At 40.7% G+C, this 25,550-nt stretch overlaps 2 protein-coding genes across 9 annotated transcripts in view; one reads left to right on the top strand and one right to left on the bottom strand.

Annotated features, from left to right (window-relative positions):
* The window catches only part of LOC118360212 (zinc finger protein 345-like), a 30,762-nt gene extending 17,114 nt beyond the window's left edge, over nt 1–13,648 (bottom strand). Inside the window, exons 1-2 of one of the 5 annotated variants that reach the window (XM_035739469.1) lie at nt 13,212–13,648; nt 1,320–1,485 (exon numbers count right to left, since the gene is read on the bottom strand). In XM_035739469.1, coding sequence (XP_035595362.1) covers nt 1,320–1,485; nt 13,212–13,508 — 463 coding nt within the window. In that variant the 5' untranslated portion in view covers nt 13,509–13,648. Of the gene's footprint in view, nt 1–1,319; nt 1,486–12,597; nt 12,934–13,211 lie in introns of those variants that run through there. The other 4 variants (XM_035739470.1, XM_035739471.1, XM_035739473.2 and 1 more) reach the window with 4 other exon arrangements.
* Nucleotides 1–25,550, top strand: part of LOC118360211 (uncharacterized) — an 81,076-nt gene that overhangs the window by 44,685 nt on the left and 10,841 nt on the right. The window contains exon 20 of one of the 4 annotated variants that reach the window (XM_035739466.2): nt 19,083–19,533. The exons of the other annotated variants lie outside the window; for them this stretch is intronic. Coding sequence (XP_035595359.1) covers nt 19,083–19,095 — 13 coding nt within the window. The 3' untranslated portion in view covers nt 19,096–19,533. Of the gene's footprint in view, nt 1–19,082; nt 19,534–25,550 lie in introns of those variants that run through there. 4 annotated transcript variants of the gene reach the window in all.

Below are 25,550 nucleotides of genomic sequence, written 5' to 3'. Positions count from 1 at the left end.
GAGTAGAGGACATTGTGCACTTCAGATAAAATAACAACCCAATGTTTATATACCAGGGCAAATTAGCTAGCAACAGCAAGCTAGCTAGGTAAAATGCCATAAATGTTAAATGCTTTTTGACCTGTCCCCAAATGAATATAATTGGCTCAGCTTTGTTGTTGATATTTTAACCTGCGTATCCTGATCGTTTCTGGTGTGCGTGAACAAAATCAATTTTCACGCGTACGGTTTGGTCAGCATGTAACGATGCTGGGCCAATTGTGCACCGCCCTATAGGACTCGAATCGAACCAGGATCTGTAGTGACACCTCTAGCACTGAGATGCAGTGCCTTAGACTGTTGTGCCACTCGGGAGCCCCAACAGAACATTCCTGGCATCTCTATTGCCCCTGATCTGACGGACTCACTAAACACAAATGCTTCATTTGTAAATTATGTCTGAGTGTTGGAGTACGCCCCTGGCTATCCGTAAATAAATAAAAACAAGAAAATGGTGCCGTCTGGTTTGCTTAAAATATGGAATTTGAAATGGTTTATACTTTTAATTCTGATACTTAAGTATATTTTAGCAATTACATTTTGGGATATTTTGGCTCAAAAAATGGTTCTTAACAAATTACTACGTTTGTAATATACACTGTATCTGTCTCCAAAATGGACCAATTACTTTAAAAGCACTGCAAATGACCTATACCTATGTTGGCTTATTTAAACATTAAAGAAACAAGTATTTTAATTTTGGGATGGTTGAAGTTCGGTTTGACAGTTGAAATTGCACTTTGGGTCAGTGAGGGGGGAAAAAAAATGGTTGCCCTGCCTCTAATCCCCTTCACCATTTTGTCCTCATCATTGAGATTATTCAAATTCAATCATGAAAGTGTTTAAAGTGATTTAAAATAGCACAATAGATCACTGAGTACCAGGCCATTAGAGAGGGCCGTTAGCAAATTGGGTAGGCCACCCATCAACTGCATTCACTTGCAGAGTTTTGGAAGGGATTACATTGACTGCGGTCATGATTTGTGACTGGCGGTATTTTTTTATTACCATTATTTAACTAGGCAAGTCAGTTAAGAACAAATTCTTATTTTTAATGACGGCCTAGGAACAGTGGGTTAACTGCCTGTTCAGGGGCAGAATGACAGATTTGTACCTTGTCAGCTCGGGGATTTGAACTTGCAACCTAACCACTAGGCTACCCTGCGGTCACTGTGATGGTCCAAGTGTCTACCGAGCAATTGCCCTACACATCAATTCATTTCAGCTGTATTTCAAAAGAAGTGAACTATTCTACAAAAGATACAAGCCATATGTCTCACCTTTGTTTGTATTTTTTCCTCTGTAATAATAAGCCTGTGTTGACACGTTGTGTTTTAACGGTACCAGAACGGGTCTTGGAGGTGATGGTACCATAATGTTGCATACTGAGGGTGGTTCATATTGGCATCCCTCATCTTTTGTCACACCCGACATCATGTGTTCCACCTAAAAACAAGTACAATGTAAACAGGGGTTAGGGATATTTGCCTAGATATGCTAGCTATTTTCTGTATACTTTGCCGACGGTACAACGTCGAACTTCAAGTTCAGCCTTTTTCGCAAATCCCATCTTCACTTGAGTCAAGTTGGTAAAACACTCGTCTGTAATATGAACACTGCAGATACTAGTTTCTGAAGTAACTTTAACCTTTTCATCCGGCTTAATGTTACACTCAGCAAGAAACAGCATCCAAGTCACACTAGAATGTCACATGAGCAGTTCATGCTTGAAAACCCACAAATGTTGCTGAGTTACAGCAGTTCTGCATGGAAGAGTGGGCCAAAATTCCTCCAGTACGATGAGAGACTGCTCAACAACTACAGGAAGCGTTTGGTTGGAGTATTTGCAGCTAAAGGTGGCACAACCAGTTAGAGTGTAAGGGTGCTTTTACTTTTTCACACAGGGGCATTGAGTGTTGCATAACTTTATGAAATAAAGGAAGTGTTATTTGTTCACTCAGGTTACCTTTATCTACTATTTGGTTTTGGTTGAAGGTCTGATAATTCAATATCAAAAATATGCAACAGTAGAGAAAATTAGAAAGGGGGCAAATACATATACAGTGCTGCGAAAGTATGCCCCCAATGCAATTATGCAGAACTTTTTTTTTGTTCCTGTCAAATCAAGGATGTTATATAAGATACTTGTTTAGCATTATATCGTCCAAATATGACATTCCATAATTTTTATGCATTTTAATCAGTATCAATGGGGGACTTATTTGGAAGGCAAATCACAAATTCCACTATTGTGGCTAATACTTATTGTGGCACCAGATGTCTCCACGCTAGCTTCACATAGGTGCACATCATTCGGTGGGTGCTTATATTTGTCCTATTTCACACGTGTGTGTGATATATATATATATATATATATATATATATGAATCGACAAAGCCATCAGTCACGTGATACTATTCATTCCTATGTGAGACTCAATAGCGCAGTGAAGCCAAATGAAGTCGGTTAAGATAGCGTTTCATGGAGACATAATGTGCAGTTTGAGCTACTCTAGGAAATGACGTCGCAGGCTAGCTCAGTGCTGCCCCTCATTGATTGACACAAGTTGAAGGTCGACCGGGGTACTGCATGCTGCCATTAGCAAGTCAATTATTTTATTATTTTGTTTACGATCTCAAAATAATCGGTTCAAGAACATACATATGGTGTATTAGAAGCAATTATTTGTACCATGATTGTCTTCTAAACTTTTATATTTACACCAAGATTTGCATTCACTATGAGGATCCTGTTTTCTGCAAACAATGCCTGCATTACCGCTGTCAGTTTTGAACTAACGTGGCTTCAATGAGAAGGGGCAGTCTTTCTCCCCTTATTAATGCCCATGTGTGAATTGGAAATGTGTTTTTTTTTTCATATCCCAACTCTCCCCGAGACACCTTCGGAGAGTGGGATCACGGTCAGGGTCAGCTGCTTTTAGCAACGCGGGTGTAAGTACATACACTAGCGTTGCTTTTAATTGTATTAGGTTGCACAAAAACATTTCGTGGGAAACCAGAAGTTAAATACAATTCCATTTCAACTTACTGTGCCGGTGGGCAGGACGGTTGGTCATTATGACAGAGGGAATTTAAGACAAAATATCTAAAAGGATCTTATTATTAAACCCTTTCCAAACATGGGTCTGTTGTAGACTCACTTCCTCTCTGCTGACCTCATGTCAAAATAAAAGTCCTGCCTGTGCACCATATGGACAAAAAAGGAATAACTTGTGATGGACTTATTTAGATTTGTAAGCAACAACACCGAGTTGAATACAACCACCTACTTTTTCCTAATTTGTGTCGCTCAACTGGAAACGTAGAGGCCTTGATGTACTGCGTAGGCTAAATCTGACCACATTTAGTTGACTGGTTGATTGTTTGGTCGTTTAAAATATATATATATATATATTTAGTCTAGCAGTCGCAAATATATAATAATATAATTTGGCCACACAAGACACCGGTTTGAATTACATCTGTCTGAGTGTACTAATCCATTGCAGAAACCGCGAGGATGGCACACCAGTATCACCAGTAGTACATTTACCATTAATTCCCATAATTTCTAATCTACAATGTTTGTTTGGTTACCATCATTTTTGTTAATGCATTCAATATATATTATTGTGACAGTTTAACCGTTTGCACAGCGCACAATTTAGGCTACACTTGTGAGGGAAAAAATGTGTATTTCAGTCCATTTACGAGTTGTCAATTTATTCATTGTCCTTTGTTAAAATGTGCCTATTTGGAAATCTGATCCTATTTCTGATTGTCTTAACTTGCCATCACTGGAGCTTCTCAAAGTAATTTTATCTTGCTTCAAACAGCAAGTAAACAAAGTCTGTTTTTACATCCATTGAGAATGAAAATAGTTCCTCAACGTAGCCCATTTTAAAAAACAGCTCTCACCAAATGTCAAATCAAATTTATGTCACATGCGCCAAATACAACAGGTGTAGTAGACCTTACCGTGAAATGCTTACTACAAGCCCTTAACCAACAATGCAGTTCCCTATTTTCTTAAGAAAATAGACTAAATAACTAAAATGAAAACACAATAACAATAAGGGGGTACCGGTACTGAGTCAATGTGTGGGGGTACAGGTTAAGCGAGGTAATTTCTACATGTATGTTGGTAGAGTGACTATGCATAGATAATAAAAGTGAGTAGCTGCAGCATTAAAAAGGTGGGTGTCAATCCAAATAGTCCAGGTGGCCATTTAATTGTGCTCTGATCTTCTGGAAACATCATAAAAATAGGCCTACCGGATTAATTATCATCCCTTGCGCAAATAACCTACAGCAGTGTCTGTCTGTCCGGAGCTCACTGGCATGGGAAACTGAGGGCCCAGAGTATTTTATACAATGTTGCAAGTTTGCTAGCATGAGCTTCCCACCAGACCAAGTTAATACAATGTTTCAAGTTCTTTGAGGACAGACCATGCATAGCCAATGTGATTTATCGGATATTTATTTTTATATCAAGATATTTTCTACCTGCAGGCTGCAATATTTTTATTTGTTGGCTTTATGTAGGCTATTTTTACATGTGTGACTCATTTCAAGAAACTAGGTGTATGTCGTGCGTGACGTGACTACTTCAGAGGAGAGCCATTCGAACGCAAGCTTTTTTGGGGCAGAAATGCCTTCTGGAACGTTGACCTTTCATGTGCGTTAATAACAAACTTGTATGCCATCTGTAAATACAAATACAATTGTTAAATTACGAGCCTAATTGGTTTAGACAGGAGCCATGATTGGCTGAGATAAATGGGTGGACTGGACATGCTGAGAGATGAGTTCGGATTGGTCTGCCATGTAGCAGGCTTCTTTCTGTCTATAACATGAGCTGCTCATTATGTGTAGGTAATCCTTTCTAACATCTTTTTTGAAAGATATCACATTGTAGAACTGCAAAGGTATTGCTCTCCACTTTCTGGAGGTCCGAGTTGTGGAATCAGAGTATTCTCTGAAAATTCAGAAAATTCTGCCATTTGATTGCACCTATGCAGATGGAGTCAAAGAGAACGCACAGAAGTCTGTTGTATAAATCACCTGTCTCGGATTACATCTTCAAACCATGGCATCTGTGACAGAGAGGGAGAAGTGTCCATCCATGTATATGGGTAAGATAGTCTAGCTAGCTACATTTTCGGTTTGTCAAGTTAAAGCGTACTGTTAGCTAGCAAGCTGACGTTACGTGTATAATCTGTGTCGTAATATTCGTATCTCAGAGCCATGTGCATTACTAGTTATAGCCTAATGTTAGCTAACCTGGTTGGTTAGCTACCTGCAGATTCATGCAAGGGAGTAACGTTATGAATTGGGATTATGGTTCATTGTTTAGCTAGCTATGCGTCTAAACAAAAGACTCCATTTCAATAGAATGTTCATGATGTCACTGCGACAACTGTCGATAGACGTAGCTGGTAAATTCGCTCTGGCTATCTACTCCGATTTCATTGCAGTCGTCTGAGTGTGCCAGAGCACAGAATAACTGACGAATTTATGGACGCTCAACACCCATTGAGAATATGGCCGGTGTCAGTTAACATTGGAAAAAAAGCGTAATTAAATTGTTGCCAGGTGCAGTTTGTCACCAACGGTCTGGATAACATATTAACAGCCTAACCAGCTCTGCTAGGGTGAGTAAAATGATTGGTGAGCTTTTCCCTCATTTGTGTCTGTAAGTAGCTAGCAAGCTGTTCAACGTTAGTTTGGGAGCTGTTAAATCAGAACGCTCGGATCAACCCTACTCCTTGGCCAGAGCATCCAGTGTGCACTCTCAACACTCCAAATTTACAAACTGATAATATGACAACTTTTGAGTTTATGAACACCCAGAGCACACACTGGCACTCCGGATTGAATTCATGAAAACACCCATAGTATGAACCAACCTTTAGTATTGACATCTTTGGTTTAGTACATGGCCACACATGTGAATCCTTAAAGAGCTGGGTGGGGCTAAAGCTTAAGAGGTTGTGAACAAGGCTGAAAGGGTGTAGACTGGGTATGCAGGGTATAATCGGATGATATTCGCTAAAAATGCAAACGTCGGCCTGATGTCTAGTTTAACACTGATGTGCAAAACCAATGTCAAAGCTGACGTGCATACCTATATAGCATAGGTAGATGACATAATGAAAATACTGTGCTACACAGCATTCCTAACCTAGCCCATAATGTCTGCTGTGTGGATCTATTTTGAAGTTTCAAAGGAAAGTAACAAGGCCAAATGCAAGAGAAAGTAAAATCTTTCAATACCACAAACCTAATTAGTCATTTGAAAGTGCATCACCCCTAGACATTCAACGACTACAAAAGCAGAAAAAAATAAGCGCGCACTTCCAACAACTAAACAAGTGCAAGTCGAGCAGTCAAGAGTAAGAACATTTCAGCGAGACAACTCAAAGCCAAAATCCATTAATGCCAAGATAATCTAATTCCATTGCCCTTGACAATCAACCGTTCTCTGTCGTGGATGATGTTGGCTTTCGCAGACTGGTCGAGCACCTCGAGCCCCGGTACACACTACCAAGTAGGTGCTATTTTTCAAATGTTGCCCTACCGGAGTTACAAAGTATTGTTGAAACGCACACCCATGAGCTACTTGCTATGGGCGTCACTTTTATTAGCTTCACGACTGACATTTGGACCACCGATGTCAGCCCCATGAGCATACCGAGTCTGACAGCACAGTAGGTCGTAGAGGATTTTGTACGGAGGAAAGCCATATTGCATGCTCAAGAATGTGCTGGTTCTCATACCGCTGCTGCCATTTCAATGGCATTTGAGAACATGACCACACTCCTAGCTCCATTCGAACAACTGACTCGAGAAATAATCTCAACTGCGTCTGCAACAGACGTGATACCCTCTGTCGACAGACCATGGGGTTAAAACTTGCAAAAGTACTCCACTAGCGGCTGTGAACAAGTGATTTGGTGGCATTCTCTCTGAGCCTCACTCCTGTGTCGCCACCATGCTCGATACTAGGTACAAGGACCGCTACTTTGATGAAGACAAGAAACAGGGTTTACGTGAAATGTTAGACACCGCTGGACAAGACCGTGCGCACCGACAAAGAGGACTCACGACAGAAGAGGCCATGGACAGACAGAGCTGAAACTTCACTGCTTGACATGTATGATGAAATCCTGGTTGAATGAAACAACTGAACGAAACACCACAGCAAATATGTGAAGAATAAATAGGTGTTGATTATGTTTTACTGGTAATGGAGACATAAGTTGAGTTGGGAAAATCTTGTGCAATACACCGACGCATGTCTTGTATTCAAGATCCTTAATGGCCTGGCTCCCCCTCCACTCAATATTTTTGTTAAACAGAAAACCCAGACATATGGCAGCAGATCCACAAGGTCTGCCATGAGAGGTGACTGTATAGTTCCCCTAAGGAAAAGCACCTTTAGTAAATCTGCATTCTCTGTGAGAGCTTCCCATGTCTGGAATACACTGCCATCAGACACACATAACTGCACCACATATCACACTTTCACAAAATGCTTGAAGACATGGCTAAATGTCAATCAGATTTGTGAACATGGTCCCTAGCTGTGTGTTGCCGCTTTCCATGTTGTCTGTTGCTTGTGAGGTGTGGAAACACTTTGTTGCTTTTATGAATTTTGTCTTGCTGCTTTTTGTTCTATGTTGCTCTGTCTGTATGCTATGTCTTGCTTGTCCTATGTTGCTATGTCTATGGTGCTATTGTCTATATTGTAATTGTTTTTAATAACCTGCCCAGGGACTGCGGTTGAAAATTAGCCGGCTGGCTAAAACCGGCACTTTTACTGAAACGTTGATTAATGTGCACTGTCCCTGTAAAAAAAAAAAAAAAAAGGAAATGCCAACAAAATAACTTTTGTCAGTGTCTGTTTCAACTATTTAACTGTACTAGAATGCTTAAAAGGCTGCTACAATTTTAAATATTGGTTATCGGTATCAGGTTTTTTGGCAACGAAAATATTGGATATCGGTATCGAACGAAAATGTCATATCGGTTCATTCCTAGTGTAGACAAAGAGCTCGCCAGTAGGTGTACCAAAACATTCAAGGGCCATTTTCTCAAAAGTAAGATTAGACGTTTCTGCTTTGAAAGTTTGAAAGTATTTGTCAACTGTAGTGTATGATATACCATTTTCTAGTTCTGAGTCTCAACTTTTTTTCCCAACGTAAAAAAAACTATTTCAAGTTTTTCTACCTAAGACCAAATCGAGCCGGTCAGTCACATTTTGGCAATAGCAGTTACTTTTAGATTTGTATCATTTTCTGTTAGATTAACCACATGACGTTGATTTTGAGATATGAAGACTTTATTATCAATTAAACTATTCCACGAAAATGTGCATATGAAAATCATAACTGGCACGCAGATCAGTAGAAATGGTACGGTAACTTGGCACTCCAAATTAAAAGGTTGCCGACCGCTGGTGTAGCCTATTACCGGCAACTTCAGGAGCATAATGGCAAAGACCAGAGGGAGGAAGGGGTTGGGAACAGGTTTTTCTTCTCCTTCTGGTTAGGCTATATTGATCTCTGGCGCCCTCTTCAGTAATGTGTCTTCATTTTTAAAATTGCAGTACTTAAAGCATCAGACAAGCTCAGTAGCCCACATATAGTTCTATTCAAACATAGGGTGTGTCTATATATGGGAAAACTTACATTTCAACCAATCGATTGGTCGAAAGAACAGATTATTTAGTCGGGGACAACCCTAACCTGATGCCCCGTTTACATTGTGATGCATTTCATTACATCGTACGTCATCTTCATGCAATCTCACGGAGAGCATAGGCTCTCGTCAAAAAAGAGAATAAAACATGTTACTTTTTGCTGATTTTGTTTTTCTTTCTTGCAAGTCAAGCTAGCTTAGAGTTAAAAATGGTATTTTATTTAACTAGGCAAGTCGGTTAAGAATAAATTCTTATATACAATGACAGCCTGGCAAAAGGCCTCCTGCGGGGACGGAGGCTGGGATTAAAAATATAGGATAAAATACACATCACAAGAGACGCCACACTTCATAAAGAGATACCTAAAACAACATAGCATGGCAGCAACACATGAAAATAGCAGCACAAAACATGGTACAAACATTATTGGGGACAGACACCACAAAGGGCAAGAAGGTAGAGACAACAATAATAATGCGTAGCAGCCACAACTGTCAGTAAGAGTATCCATGATTGAGTCTTTGAATGTATTTATTTTTATTTAACCTTTATTTAACTAGGCAAGTTACAATGACGGCCTTGAATGAGCGCGTTCCAGTCGCTAGCTGCAGCAAACAGAAACGAGGAGCGACCCAGGAATGGGTGTGCTTTGGGGACTTTTAACAGAATGTGACTGGGAGAATGGGTGTTGTATGTGGAGGATGAGGGCTGCAGTAGGTATCTCAGATAGGGGGAGTGATGCTTATGAGGATTTTATAAATAGGCATACAGTGGATCTTGCGGCGGGTATACAAAGATCACCAGTTTATAGAGTGAAGTGACGTGTCCTATAAGGAGCATTGGTAGCGAATCCGATTGGCCGAATGGTAAAGAACATCTAGCCGCTCGAGAGCATCCTTTCCTGCAGATCTATATATTATGTCTCCATAATCTAGCATGGTCATCTGAATCGGGGTTAGTTTGGCAGCTTGGGTGAAAGAGGAGCGATAACGATAGAGGAATTAAGTCTAGATTTAACTTTAGCCTGTAACTTTGACATGTGCTGAGAGAAGGATAGTGTACCGTCTAGCCATACTCCCAAGTACTTGTATGAGGTGACTACCTCAAGCTTTAAACCCTCAGAGGTAGTAATAACACCTGTGGGGAGAGGGGCATTCTTACCAAACCACATTACCTTTGTTTTGGAGTAGCTAGCTAGATAGCTAAAAGTTAGGCTATACTGTAGTTTGCAACCTTCCAATAATAATTATCATAAAAAACAAATGCCATTACCATCAAATTTAAAACGGGAGGCAACAGACATTATATAATTAGCTTAACAGCCAATGTGTATTTAACATTACTAATAAAATAGTATTCACTTATATTGGAATAGGTCATTGTTTACAAGTCGCTAAGTTAGCCATCACCTAAAACCACATTTTCATCTTCTCTGGTTTGGTAACTTCCTGTTCTTCAACGGACTCTAGCTGGACTGAAGACCACGCAAAGTTTCTAAAATGTCAAAGTATTCGGCATCCGTAACGCAACGCGGCATTGCATTTCCACACAGTTGTGGGCTCTCCATTGAAATGCATGACATCCTGCGCAACGTAATGGAGTGCTCATGGGTAATGTGAACTAGGCTTGAGATTCAATTGGCACAAGCCCATTCGCGCTGAGTTGAGACACACAAATGAGTAAAAGGTTGGTGGTTGTATTCGATATAAGTTTGTATTAAAAGTATGAATTTCAGCACCCTGCTGAATTACTGCAGTTGTACAGAACAAACATAGTTACAGGTAAGCGTTTTCAGAATTGACAGTATCGACTGATGGTGACTCGATGTTGTTGCTTGCAAATCGCACAACCAGTTAGCAATACTCAACTCCCCCACGATATAAGGTCATGTCTACACTTAACAGTTCATGCACCTTTTGTATTTCTGATCATGGAATTCCAAACATGTCATGCTTCAACACATTTAAATGTGTTAAGACTGCGTCCGGGCTATATTCAAATGTCTGTATGCATTCTGAAAATGGTTGAACAGTCTAAAACTAACAACTTGATCCTGGACAACACCCTGTCGTTCTCAACTAACATCAAGGCGGTGGCCCGTTCCTGTAGGTTCATTCTCTACAACATCCGCAGAGTACGACCCTGCCTCACACAGGAAGCGGCGCAGGTCCTAATCCAGGCACTTGTCATCTCCCGTCTGGATTACTGCAACTCGCTGTTGGCTGGGCTCCCTGCCTGTGCCATTAAACCCCTACAACTCATCCAGAACGCCACAGCCCGTCTGGTGTTCAACCTTCCCAAGTTCTCTCACGTCACCCCGCTCTCTCCACTGGCTTCCAGTTGAAGCTCGCATCCACTACAAGACCATGGTGCTTGCCTACGGAGCTGTGAGGGGAACGGCACCTCAGTACCTCCAGGCTCTGATCAGGCCCTACACCCAAACAAGGGCACTGCGTTCATCCACCTCTGGCCTGCTCGCCTCCCTACCACTGAGGAAGTACAGTTCCCGCTCAGCCCAGTCAAAACTGTTCGCTGCTCTGGCCCCCCAATGGTGGAACAAACTCCCTCACGACGCCAGGACAGCGGAGTCAATCACCACCTTCCGGAGACACCTGAAACCCCACCTCTTTAAGGAATACCTAGGATAGGATAAGTAATCCTTCTTCCCCCCTTTAAGATTTAGATGCACTATTTTAAAGTGACTATTCTACTGGATGTCATAAGGTGAATGCACCAATTTGTAAGTCGCTCTGGATAAGAGCGTCTGCGAAATGACTTAAATGTAATGTAAATGTAAAATGCTTTAAAGTACTACTGAAGTAGTTTTTTTTTTTAGGTATCTGTACTTTACTATTTATATTTTGACTACTTTTACTTTTCACTCCAAACATTTTCCCTGACACCCAGAAGTACTTGTTACATGTTCAATGCTTATTAGCAGGACAGGAAAGTGGTCCAATTCACACACTTATCAAGAGAAGATGCCTGGTCACCCCAACTGGCTCTGATCTGGAGGACTCACTAAACACAAATGCTTAGTTTGTAAATTATGTCTCTGTGTTGTAGTGTGCCCCTGGCTATCGGTAAATTAAAAACGTTGTGCCATCTGATCTTATTATAAGCAATTTGAAATTATTTATACTTGACACTAAGTATATTTAAAACTAAATACTTTTAGACTTACTGAAGTAGTATCTTTCTTGGTGACTTTCATTTTCTATTAAGGCATCTTTACTTTTACTCAAGTATGACAATTGTGCACTTTTTCCACCACTGAACTTGATGGCAGTTGCCAACTACTGTATATAGCAGCTAACCTCTAACTGACCAGCAAGCTAGCTAACAAAGCTAAAGGGATAGCGAAACAGGTTAGCATAACTCTAGCCAAACAAAACACACGTCTAAATAAAGTATAATTCATATAGCCAGCAAACACGTTCCTCAAACATTAGGAAAGTATTTCCTCCAACGTTGAATGAAAAAAGTAGTTTTTCGGAGACGTGTGAGCGGAGAACGCCCCCTCCCCTGTATGCGCTTTATCCAGGTGTACATTACAGGATATTGCCCGGATTTAGCTGTCCTAGTCGAGTTTGAGATCGGAGACAAAATCCCTCGGTCGTTGCCTACTCGGGCCCCGAGGTCGTCACCGAGGCTCGTTTATTGTGAGCGGGTCAGAGATGCTATCTGAGGGTTACCGATGTCTTCGAGCAGTCCCACTCCCAGACGTCCCGATAAAACCAAACATGTTTGAATACATCGGCACAAAAAAAAGAGTAGAAGCCAGTGAGGTGACGTTTCGCATTGTTTTCTCCAGCTTGCTAATTATCAACTAACGTTAGGGAGACATAAACTTACCGATACTTCATGGATCGGAAAAATAGTTGGGATGGCGTCCGGTTTCAGAACAAATAGTTTGGCATACCCCATTGACTTCGGCCCCCAATTCAGAAACGAGTCCCTGTTGAAATGCGCGCTGCAAATTCGTGTTGTAGTACCGATGTGCACACCTGGATTCGAAGTAAAAAGAAACTGCACCCACTGTCTTCTGATTTCAGGGTCTTTAGGAAGACTGTGTAAAGTATCAGTCCTGGCTTTGGAACAACCAAGAAAGCTGCAAGTAGTTACCGGCGATATGTGCGACATGGTGGAGTGGCTAACTGTTAGCTTACGTTACTGTTACATTCTTCAGAATACAAGTCTGTTAGGTTGGGGGTGTACAAAGTACATGCACTATTCTGATTACGCAGTGCTATCGCCACCGCATGGACTGGAGTTTTCATATATTCCAATGTCCTACCCCACGTCTACAACATATTGTAGCTAGTTAGCTAACATTAACCCCCCTTTCAACATTGTTTTAGGACTTTGACGATATCTGCTAGCAAAGACTGATTATGATGAATTGTGTTGATGTGCATCAGAATTACAAGATATAGCATGTCCTTTACATTATCTAGCTAAACACTTACTACTTGGTTGGTTGCCGCTGCAGGGTGCAAGATGGATGGGACAGAACCTTGTTGGAGGATCAATCTCTTAGCAAATCCACTTGTGTACCTATCCTGATTTGCAATGCAGTCCGATGAGAAGTGTGCTGTGCATATGCGCAGGTACTGACTGAACTTCTCTGGCACTTGATTATTAAAAATAAATTTAAGCCAAATCAGACGAAGTGTCTGTTCTGATGGAAGACCATGCAAAGAAACATTTTCAGCCTTGCAGCCATCTACTGCACAAACTATCTCCCTCTTGCTTTTGCTTGTCATGACTTAAAATTAAATCATAGATGAAAGGGAAACTAATCAATATATTTGTCAACGTCAACAATGAGAACTTCTCAAGGTAGCTAGCACTGGAGCCTGATGGGATAGTTCCACTGAAGTATAAAACGTTGCTTTACCAGCTGCTCTCAAGCAGGCAAGAATAAATATGTACTTCCGAGTCACGGATTTTTGGACTCATTTAGAATTAGAGTCCCGTCCTGTATACTTTTGTAAATTAAAAATTAAGGTGAAAATTATGGAAATGTCCACATCGATACATTTTACACTTGTTATCATACAAATAATAATTCAGTATTTATTTGCGATATTATGTTATTTATTTTTTCAAACCTAAATGGTCAACATTGTTTTTTTGTGTGTACTCCTACCATTTATTGCACCATACACAATGTTCTGTACTTTGTGTTGGAGTTAAAGATGTATCCATTCTATTCCGAAGCTCTTCTAGTTTCCAAATCCACAGAATTTACATCAAGAGGAGAATCCCTACTCATTCTGCTGCCCTTAAAGAGTGGCCTAAAAGCCTAAATCCAATAGTTTTTTTTTTCAAATTGGACATACATATTGCACTGTAAACAATATTATGTATGTTGTGTCGCAGCAAAATGGGGGTCAATTCTACTCAAAGCACTTCTGGTTTCAGAAGAAGTTTCAGAAATCCAGAGTTTACACCCAGAGGAGCGTGGCTGCTGATTTTGCGGCCCTTAAAAACGTTGCCAATCTGCTTCAAAATGTTCATATTGGACATACAGGACCAGTCAAAAGTTTGGACACACATACTCATTCAAGGGTTTTTTCTTTATTTTTTACTATTTTCTACATTGTAGAATAATAGTGAAGACATCAAAACTATGAAATAACACATATGGAATCATGCAGTAACCAAAAAAGTGTTAAACAAATCAAAATATTTATTTTATTTTAGATTCTTCAAGCTTTGCACACTCTTGGTGTAACAGTATAACTTTAGACCGTCCCCTGCCCATACCCGGGCGCGAACCAGGGACCCTCTGCACACATCAACAACAGTCACCTACGAAGCATCGTTACCCATCACTCCACAAAAGCCGCAGCCATTGCAGAGCAAGGGGAACTACTACTTCAAGGTCTCAGAGCAAGTGATGTCACCGATTTGAAACGCTATTTAGCGCGCACCGCTAACTAAGCTAGCCGTTTCACATCCGTTACACTGGCATTCTCTCCACCAGCTTCATGAGATAGTCACCTGAAATTCATTTCAGTTAACAAGTGTGCCTTGTTAAAAGTTCATTTGTGGAATTTATTTCCTTCTTAATGTGTTTGAGCCAATCAGTTATGTTGTGACAAGGCAGGGTAAGTTATACAGAATATATCCCTATTTGGTAAAATACCAAGTCCATATTATGGCAAGAACTGCTCAAATAAGCAAAGAGAAATGACAGTCCATTGCTTTAAGACATGAAGGTCAGTCAATGCGGTAGGTGTGTCCGAACTTTTGAATGGTACTGTTCATATTTCACGTATTGGACATACATATTGAATCGTACAAAATTCAGACCCCTTGACTTGTTCCACATTTTGTTACGTTGCAGCCTTATTCTAAAATGGATTACATTTTTTAAAATCCTCATCAATCTACACACCCCATAATGACAAAGGTCTTAAGAAATGTTTGCAAATGTATTACAAATAAAAAAACATACCTTATTTACATAAGTATTCAGACCCTTTGCTGTGAGACTCGAAATTGAGTTCCGGGGCATCCTGTTTCCATTGATCATCCTTGAGATGTTTCTACAACTTGACCGGAGTCCACCTTTGGTAATTCAATTGATTGGACATGATTTGGAAAGTCATATTCCTGGTCATAATGTTGGTGAGTTGACCTTGCTCTTATATCCAATAGTTCCTCCTGGCTGTATGTAATAAAACCTAAGATTTCCTGGGGTAACAGTGTAAGAAATATAACATAATAATAACACAATATAACAACATAAAAAAATAAAATACTGCATAGTTTCCTAGGAACGCGAAGCGAGGCAGCCATCTGTCGGCACCGGATGCTACTTTAATTTATTCACATTAACTACTACAGACTGATTACATTCCAAGTCATTATCTCATCTCTATAGAGCAGCTGCCAATGCTGTCTAACAACATCACTATTTTGTTGTTCTTCAAAGTGAATAAAGCATACTTTTGAGTGCTGAATACCAACTAACAACTCATCACAGATCATGTATTTTCAAGTTGAGATAGCCTGCAAAGCAACAGCTGCTCTCCATATCACCTCACCTTCACTCATTTGTCTCTCTTCCATAGCAGGCGTAAAAGAAACAGACTGGACAAGTAGATACGCAATGGATTATGGTCATTATAGTTAATTATGTGGTATGTGTTGAACGAGAAGAACGAGAAGAATATTGACCTGTTGGAAACTACCACTCCCTACTACATCACATAGTTCAGGCTGGATCTGATTTATCTCTAGAGAAACTGCAATGTGCCAAAGGAGCTCACAGAAGAAAAAAAACTGAATGAAATTTAATTCAAATAATTGAACCAATGTCAGCCAATTAGTTGTTTAAAAAACAAAAAATAACCAACATTTCAGTTCATCGCTTAGCGACAGACCTTCTTCTTCTATGGTATTATGGCAGTCCGCAAACAATCGTTAGAGGTGCATGCCGCCACCTACAGTACGGGTGATAGACTATAGACCTTTTTTGACAAACATTCTAGAATTGTTGATTATTGAATCTTCGCCCCAGACCGCTTTCTGCTGCATGGGCGTTGTATTACTGGGCTTGTTCGACATTGGTTGTGGATCATTGCTAGACAACCATTTTCAAGTCTTGCCATAGATTTTCAAGGACATTTAAGTCAAAACTGTAACTCGGCCACTCAGGAACATTCACTGTCTTCTTGGTAAACAACTTGTGTAGATTTGGCCTTGTGTTTTAGGTTATTATCCTGCTGAACGGTGAATTAATCTCCCAGTGTCTGGTGGAAAGCAGACTGAATCAGGTTTCCCTCTAGAATTTTGCATGTGCTTAGCTCCTTTCAGTTTATTTAGTAAAAACTCCCCAGTCCTTAACGATTACAACAAGTATACCCATAACATGATGCTGCCACCACTTTTCTTGAAAATATGGAGAGTGGCACTCAGTAATGTTTTATTGGATTTGCCCCAAACATAATGCTTTGTATTCAGGACATAAAGTACATTTTTTTGCAGTATTACTTTGGTATTACTTTTGTTGCAAACAGGATGCATGTTTTGGAATATTTGTATTCTGTACAGGCTTCCTTCTTTTCACTGTCAATTAGGTTAGTATTGTGGATTAACAACAATGTTGTCCTTCCACTTCATCACGAGGATGTGCTTGATCGCGTTGGTTCCCAGTATTAATTCATCAGGTTGACCTTCTACTACCAAGGTTAGAACAATAGACTTCCATGTTTATGTTGAATGTAGACTTAGGCCTCACACGGCGTCCTCCACAGCCAACAAGCACAACATCTGAGTTAAACTGGCTTTTCACATCAACTACACCAGCATCTATCAACTTCAGCTCTGCCATCTCACTCATTGTGCACACCATTGACCCACTGTCAAGCATAGCACCTAGAGTAACTTTGTTACCAACAATCACAGGCGTGTAAAAGAGGCTGTCGCGTCTTCCTATCACATGTGTGTTCTGGTACACAACATCTCCAGTCATGTCACTAGAGTCTTTGGTTGCCATCTATAGAGCTTTAGCGTTGGGAGTATCTTCATCTTGACCTGTACTGCCTCCCTCGGAACAGGAGCAAAAGAGTGTGAGGCATGACATTTTTCATCGTTAGCTTGGTAATGTGACACTGGGACCTTGTCGTGCAGAGCAGTGGCATAACTCTTCAGCTGTGTAACGCTGCTTTGTTTCATTAAGGCTCTCTGCTCCCTCTGGTACTCATCGATCCTCACCTGAACATCTCTGGAATTCTACTCAGGAAGTGCTTTGCAGTTGAATCTGCAGGAGAGCTCAGGATCAGGGCAATGTTTCACAAACATGCAGGCTACTTGTTGACTTATGTTTTCCATCCTCCCAGCCTGTCTGCGTAAACCCTCATCAGCTAAATCTGCTGCTTTGTTGAGCCTGGTCCAGTTGTCTACTGAGTCCTCCCTCAGTTTGGGCTTGGTAGAGTATAAATCTTCAAGCGGGAGACATGATGACGTGTCACTAAAATACTGCAGGAGGATATGATAGATTAGATCTGGGTTCTGTTTCACATCCAACGACTCCTCACCCCACAAGTCTATCTTCACTGCATCCCTAGCTTTTCCCATCAACCTGATCATGATCTCTTCCACTTGATCAGGCACCTTACATCTTTGCCTTTTCAAATAGTCTGTTGTCACATCAACCCACTCTTGAATTGTGTACTTGTCAGAGCTGTCACCCCTGAACACTCTGGGTTCTTTCTCAGATTTGACATGGACTGTCACATGTGCAACTTCCTGTCTTACTGAATCAGATGCTGACGTTTCTCTTTATGGTGTACTGTGGAGCTCATCACTCATATCTATGGCTCCTGCTGACATCAATCTGGCTACTTTGGAGTCACCTAACTGGCTCACCATGTCAGTACGGTGTGGTATGGCATCTGTATCGCTACTGGGTGTGGATGTGTGTGGACCTCCCCTCAAAAACAGACCCATAGGTGAACAACCTGGGCTCTGACCTTGCCCCGTGCTCCTATCAGCTAATGACTGATATGTCCACACTCCCCGACCATGAAACCCACTGGACATCGCATTGATACCTGTATGCTCGCCAAACCAAACACCCCTCTGCAATAGGAGTAGTATAATCGTAAACTATTTTACTATCAGTTGTACATTTGTGAGCCATGACACCACCTTTAGATTAAACAAATTAAATGTAGAATAAAAATGTAAAGAAAGATGGACGGAAAATAAAACAGGAAAAACCCTCAACACTGAAATGACTTAACAGTAGTCCTATGACAATGAAACCAAACATCTGACCAGAAGAGCACACTTGATCTTCACTTTCCCAGGTGATCTGCTTCAGGCTGATTTTGAGGATCCGACGGGTCATGGCACCAGTGTAACGGCTATCACATGGCTCATCGACAAAGGACACAGTGCTGTTCTCTTTCACAGTTTATTCTGCAGACATACACACTACACAATGTGTAAACTTCAGAGCAACTTCAAATCCATCATGACATCTCCATCAAAGTTTAACAGCTCTTTACCTGGATCCTGCGTGTTCATGCGCACATATGCACAGAGATGCAGTTACACAAATAATACAGCAGGTGGCTCCACAACTACACACACATAGGTTATGTACAGCGTGTCTGCTTAATTATGACAAAACTCATACAACTAAGGATGTTTAATTCAACCCTGTTACATATGGTTCTCATGACTTAGGGTTGGGAGTTGAGGGACCACTTGTCACATTGTCCAAGGTGTGTTTGTGTTATGATAAACAATGCGTTTTCTGTCCAGATAAAGATGGTGATACTATTGATTGACTACGTCCACTTTTCCCCATGTTTTAGACCTGAGGCGTGACATGCTGAACATCAGGCTCACCCCACGAGAAGCAGTGCATGATCAACGCCACTCTCCACAAGGAGATCTGTTGGAAATTATGTACTCTCTCTCTTAATCTCTCACTCTGGGGGTAAGACATAGTTGAAACATCACATATATAAATTCCACTGTGCCCATGATAAAATGCAATGTGAATTGTGTTGTGATACTGAATGAAACTAAAGAGATGCACTCAGACCAGCCTTTGTGATTGAACTTACATTAACGGCATTACTTTAGTTGGCTGCATTGAGCAAAACTTGAGTCAGTGGAGGCTCCTCAGAAGAGGAAGGGGAGGACCATCTTTGAATTTCATAAAAATAAAAATAGTGAAACATTAAAAAGTTGTCCTTTTTAGATAAACTATGCTAAATATATTCACGTCACCAAATACTTGACGAAAACAGACTGTTTTGCAATGAAGGTCTACGGTAGCCTCAACAGCACGCTGTAGGTTAGAACCAGGGCGTAGCCGGAGGACAGCTAGTTTCCGTCCTCCTCTGGGTACATTGACTTCAATCCAAAACGTAGGAATTGTGGTTTTCAACCCCTTCCATAGACTTACACAGTAATTATGACAACTTCCGCAGGACATCCTCACACCTATCAGAGCTCTTGCAGAATGAACTGACATGTTGTCCACCCAATCAAAGGATCAGAGAATGAATCTAGTATTGAAAGCATAAGTTACAGCTAATTAGTACAGCAGTACATAACATGGTGAGTAGTTGACTCAAAGAGGGAGAAAGACAATTGTTGAACAGTTTTGAACAAATACATTTCTTCGAAAATTAAGGAGAAGCAAAAGAGAGCTAGCTAGCTATATTTCATTTTTTTCTTTCACTTACATAGCTAGCCAATGCAGCTAGCTAGCCTACTCAAACAAACAACCGGCGCAAATGGAGATGGATGCTATGTTACCTAGCTGGCTATGTTTTTCCAAACTGGAACTCTTCTAAGTCAATATAAGCTTTTAGTTTTATGAATATATTGCCACCTGGACTCCCCGGTGTAACTGCTAAACTGCTTTCTAACTGTACAGTGCACTGTATGATTGTAGTGGGTTTACTAAAGCGTTAGTTCTAACAGCTATGTTGTCTTGACGTTAGCTAATATGGTGACGACGATGTTGGCTGTGTGTAGTGGTTATGAAATGGTTTGGCTTGGAAAGTTTTTTTTTATCTCCTGGTCACAGACAGCTGATGTGTTGTGCCCTGAATGTACCCAGACCCCGTGACCCAAAGCCCTTACTCCTGCACATCCATCATTGTAGCCATTTTGAATGCCTTGGTGCCCTCCTCTTCGTTATGTGTCCCACTTTACAGACAACACCCCATCCAACGATTGATCTGAAGACCCTTTTTTAGCAGCGATGGAGTAACGCGATTGGCCCTAACCACTACTCTGTAATTGCTGGCCGCCAACCTCCCTCTCCTCATGGTGTGCCTGTTGGGGTTGGGGTGCTGTCCAACTGTTGCCTGCCAAATAACTTCCTGAAATGTGCTATATAAATAAAGGTTGATTTGATTGATGACATTACAGCTGTAGAATATATAATAAACTGTCATTTTCACGAGGACAAGTGCACTTTTTTACATAAAATCCCAAGTTATCAATTAATAGTTTATCACTTCACATATCGATCATATAGTGGGAAGGATCCTACAAATCAAGAATGTGAACCACTCAGAATAAATAAATACTGTGCCTTTTGAAGATTTGTCTCTGGTCATGAAACTACAATACAGGCTGGATGTCTCAGTCAATTCTGAATGTCAATAGATTTTTTGATTTTAGAACTAAGTTATACCACATCTAAGTCTGGTATCCGGGGTAGTCTGGTTAATGATTATATAATTGATTAAGTGACTCTTGACAGCTGTATAGAACACATTGTATTGCTAAGATGCTCAAAAGTAAAACAAAAATATTTTTTTAATCTACTGCTCTGCTAACTCGCTAGATAAAGTGTAGCCAGTGGCTAGATAAGACAGAGAAAGGGGACGTAAGAAGTTCAACACTTTATTCATTTCAATAGAGCACATGGATTCATCATGGATTGGGTACAGAAGGTCTCTGATCACGCTGGTGAACGGTAGCTGACAGTGTTGGCTAGAGATGACGTGCAGGAGCTTCCTGTTGGAATTTGTAGTCTTGCTAAGGTCTTCTCTGGCGGTAGCTGCTGGCGGTAGCTGCACTTGATTCAGAAGCCCTGTGCACCGGGTAAGCAATATGTTCCCATTTTTAACCATTTTAATTTGTCTGACAAAACTAACTCCGCTCACCCGGCAGGCATGGAGACCTGTGGCTAAATCGAGTGTGCCTACCGTTTCCACAAAGTTTGATACTAGCCTATGTGAGATTTCATAACTTTAAAAATCTTGACCAGAGAGAGACTCAAAAAGAATACAGCAAAGAGCTGCTGTTTTTGAGTGAGTTCATGTCTAAGTTTTTAATTCAGCAGTGTCATCACTTTTATTCAACACTATTACACTTTTTTTAAGCACCATGGCCATCAGTTTAAAGCTAATTATTTGCAAATAATTTCCTTTTATGCTCAGCTGTGCCTCAGCTACACCAACTGATCTATTTTTATCAAAGCTCAAGTTTTGAAATATAATATGGTCTGAGAAAAACAATATTGGTAGGCGAGGCATATAGCCAACATGCTGTAATAATGTACAGTATTTGGCCTCCTGCACAAATCACATTTTTATTAGGTTAATGTTAAATTTTTGTGACTTGATCTACACGCGATTCGGAATGGCCATCGCCGATCTGTTCGCATCGCAAGACTCAACTCATTGATGTCGATGCCCTTTCAGCTGGCCAAGGGGCCTTCTGTATGCGTTTTCAACAATTCCTTTGCTCCCTCAGGTCTTGAGGAGGATCAGTCCTGAGAGCTGTCAGTTCTACTTGTTGCTCCACATTGGCCACAGCATCACTGGTTTTCAGACCTTGTATAGATGACAACCTCCCAAACATGGGAAGTCCGTCTTTTAGCGGACTTCCTCTCACAAGCGAATGGCAAACTTTGGAAAACCAAGCATACTGAAGTTGTTGTAATTCAGACAGCCATGCCATTCTCTACGCCAGGCCTGGGCAATTCCAGTCCTTGGGGGCCTGATTGGTGTCACACTTTTTCCCCAGCCCCCACAGGATACGGCCCCCCAAGGCTCCTTCAGTACCCTCATGGGAGTTAGACACCCTCATAGATGTCCTACGATCACCTATGAGCCCACCATTTGAGTTCCTGTCTTCACCTGAGCTATGTGAGCTCACAGTCAAGACTGCTATTCTATTGGCTATTGTTTCAGCCAATCGTGTTAGAGAATTAGTGCCTGCAGAAGGTATTCATACCCCTGGACTTATTCCACATTTTGTTGTTACAGCCTCAATTCAAAATAGATTAAATATATGTCTCTAGCGTCGATAAAGTCTCTCTTTATATCCGAAAACCTTTTGTTTGCTCATTTTCTTCAGTAATCCACAGGCTCAAAAAGCAGTCGCAACAGGCAGACAAAAAAAATCAAATTGTATCCGTAAGTTCATAGAAACATGTCAAACGATGTTTATATTCAAACATCAGGTTGTTTTTAGCCTAAATAATCTATAATATTTCAACCGGACAATAACGTTGTCAATATAAAAGGTAAACAAGAAAGGCACTCTCTCTGGTCGTGCGCATGAAAAAGCTCTGTGACACGGCAGGGTCCACTCATTCAGACTGCTCTTCCTCCCTCATTTTTCAGAATACAATTCTGAAACAATTTCTAAAGACTGTTGACATCTAGTGGAAGGCATAGGAACTGCAATTTGAGTCCTAAATCAATGGATTCTGTAATAGAAAACTCAAAAAACAATTCCTACTTCCTGAATGGATTTTTCTCAGGTTTTTGCCTGCCAAATCAGTTCTGTTATACTAACAGACATTATTTTAACTGTTTTGGAAACTTTAGAGTGTTTTCTATCCAAATGTACTAATTATATGCATAACCTATCTTCGGGGCCTGAGTAGAAAGCTGTTTAATTTGGGTATGCCTTTCAGCCGAAATTCCAAATGCTGCACCCTACCCTATAGAGAAGTTCAAGTCTCTTATTCTCGAATTAACTTTTCAGTTATTTTCATAGTTTATCAATTAGTCACTTATTAATGTATTACCTCATCAGTCATATTTTGAATGTTGCAAACACTTGGATATCTGCACAAACCCTAGTATAGATCATGAGTCAGTGATAAACAAATTGGCTTAATTATTTATTTACTAACTAACTTAATCAATCACAGAATTACATAAACACACACAGAATTAGGTCATACATTGGTTACTGACATGATGCACTGAAAAGACAATCCGATTGGATTCACTGTAATACAGTTGATAGCTACACTCATGAAATGCTAATACTTTTAACATGAACAACCACTCATTCGAAAATCAATTGCATCTTACATATTTATCATTGTATGCCTTTCTGTGTCCCTCTCTGTGATCACCGGTCCATCTGCTGGATAGAGTCTTTGGTCCCCAGTAGTCCCAAGGACTTTCGTGGTTGTAGTTCTCAGTGGACAGTGTCTGTTGTAATGGATACGTCAGGCATACTATTCGGTCGTTCGACCGGTTGTGTTTACCAGACTAAAGTACTTAAACAGCTGCAGCCTGAATAATTGGTCTTTAGTTTGTAGATTTCTTCACCATTTCAGTGTGGGGATGATCTCCACGTTTTCTGGTCTTGTCCTTTTGTAGAGTTGTAGTTTGAACCACTTCACACACCAGCTTCACCCGGCATGTGTTGGTCTCTAGAGTGATTTGTAGATTTCTTAAACCATTCGTGACGTCCGTGGGTCTCTGGCATAAAATGTATATTTTGTCACAAGTGTTTTTATACACTTTTGGGAGAAGGGGGCGGTTCATGATGCCAAGGTAATGTCTGTGCTCACGAGGCATGGCCTCTGACTTGGTTATTGCTTCATAGGGAACACAATTTTCTCATATAGAAGGTTAACATCACATTACATCTTTTCACAAATAGTTTCATATTTAATCATATACGTTTCACAACATTTAGATGTAAATGAAATACTGCTCAATTATTCAACCTTTTAATGTCCAAGTGTCTTTCTGTGTTCCACAGTTACATTCCAATATCGAACACTACAGAGCATTGAGGCAGCGTATTTTACGACCTCCATAAAGCGGCCCCCTCTCCCTCTGCAGGAGAGAGAGAGGGTGCTGTAGAGCGGACACAGTGCTACCTGATCCTTCAGATCTTCACATGAGAGTTATGACATTACTATTGGCCTCATGGTGATATCCTTTAGTGGTTTCCATAGCCGTGGGAAGTAGGGGTGCTGAGAAGTAGGGATGCAGCACCCCCCGAAAAATCAGAATTTAAAAAATGATTGTGTGTTGGGTGTTGGTAAATGGAAAAATGCGGAGTCAGGCACAGGACACAGATATGAGTAATAGTCCGAAATTTACTCAAAATATAAGTAAAGTTCCAACAAGGAAAAACACAATAATCCAGAGCACAAAAAACACAAACCCACATGACAAACAATAACGCACAAAACAGAGAGGGAAGCCAGAGGGTTAAATAAGGAACATAATTAATGGAATAGAAACCATTTGTGTATGATAGACAAAACAAAACGAAACTGAAACATGGATCGGTGGTGACTATAAAGCCAGTGACGCCGAACGCCGCCCAAACAAGAAGAGAACTTTGGCAGAAGTCATGACAACGATAGATATATATTTTTTTACAAAAGTAGTGCACTGGGCCTTTAATAGTCCTGTATTAGAGGACCGATATAGCCGCCTGCAGGTGCCAGCGCAGGCAAAAATATTTGTTCAGACAACCCCACCCCCAAACTACTTCCTTCCCTTGCTCTCCAGCAACTGAGTTAAGAAGGTAGTGACTATTGTTACACCATTACCCTCTAGACTCAGGAGCCAGCGGGTTAGATATGATTCCAGCATTGGCAACAACAACACTTACTGGCTATTAGTTTGTTTTCAGCCACATATGTTCAACTAATTTCTAGTTTATCCAGTGACCATTGCATTGAGATGCATGGCTACTGACTAAAATGAAGGTAGTAGCCAACTAGCTAGCTAATCGTGGATGTCAAAAGACGCAGCTAGCTATAGTCGGGAGCTCATGGGCACACATGCTATATTAGCCAACTGGTCAGACATGATTACAATAAATGGTGACTAGTCCATTTTCAGACATATGTTCAACTCATTGTTTATCCACTGACCACCACATTTAAGAGGATAGGTCATAACTGAAATGTTGCAAGATAGCTCACTGGGCAGGCAGTAACGTTTGCCACTAACTAATCATGTCATATTCTTTGATACATTTGTGTTAACTTGTTCCTATCAAGCAGCACATACCAGACCGTTTGTGGAAAGGTAAAAATA

The sequence above is a fragment of the Oncorhynchus keta genome, chromosome 27, assembly GCF_023373465.1.
Source record: "Oncorhynchus keta strain PuntledgeMale-10-30-2019 chromosome 27, Oket_V2, whole genome shotgun sequence".
In the NCBI taxonomy this organism is placed as follows: domain Eukaryota; kingdom Metazoa; phylum Chordata; class Actinopteri; order Salmoniformes; family Salmonidae; genus Oncorhynchus; species Oncorhynchus keta.
This window is presented reverse-complemented; position numbering and strand designations above follow the sequence as displayed.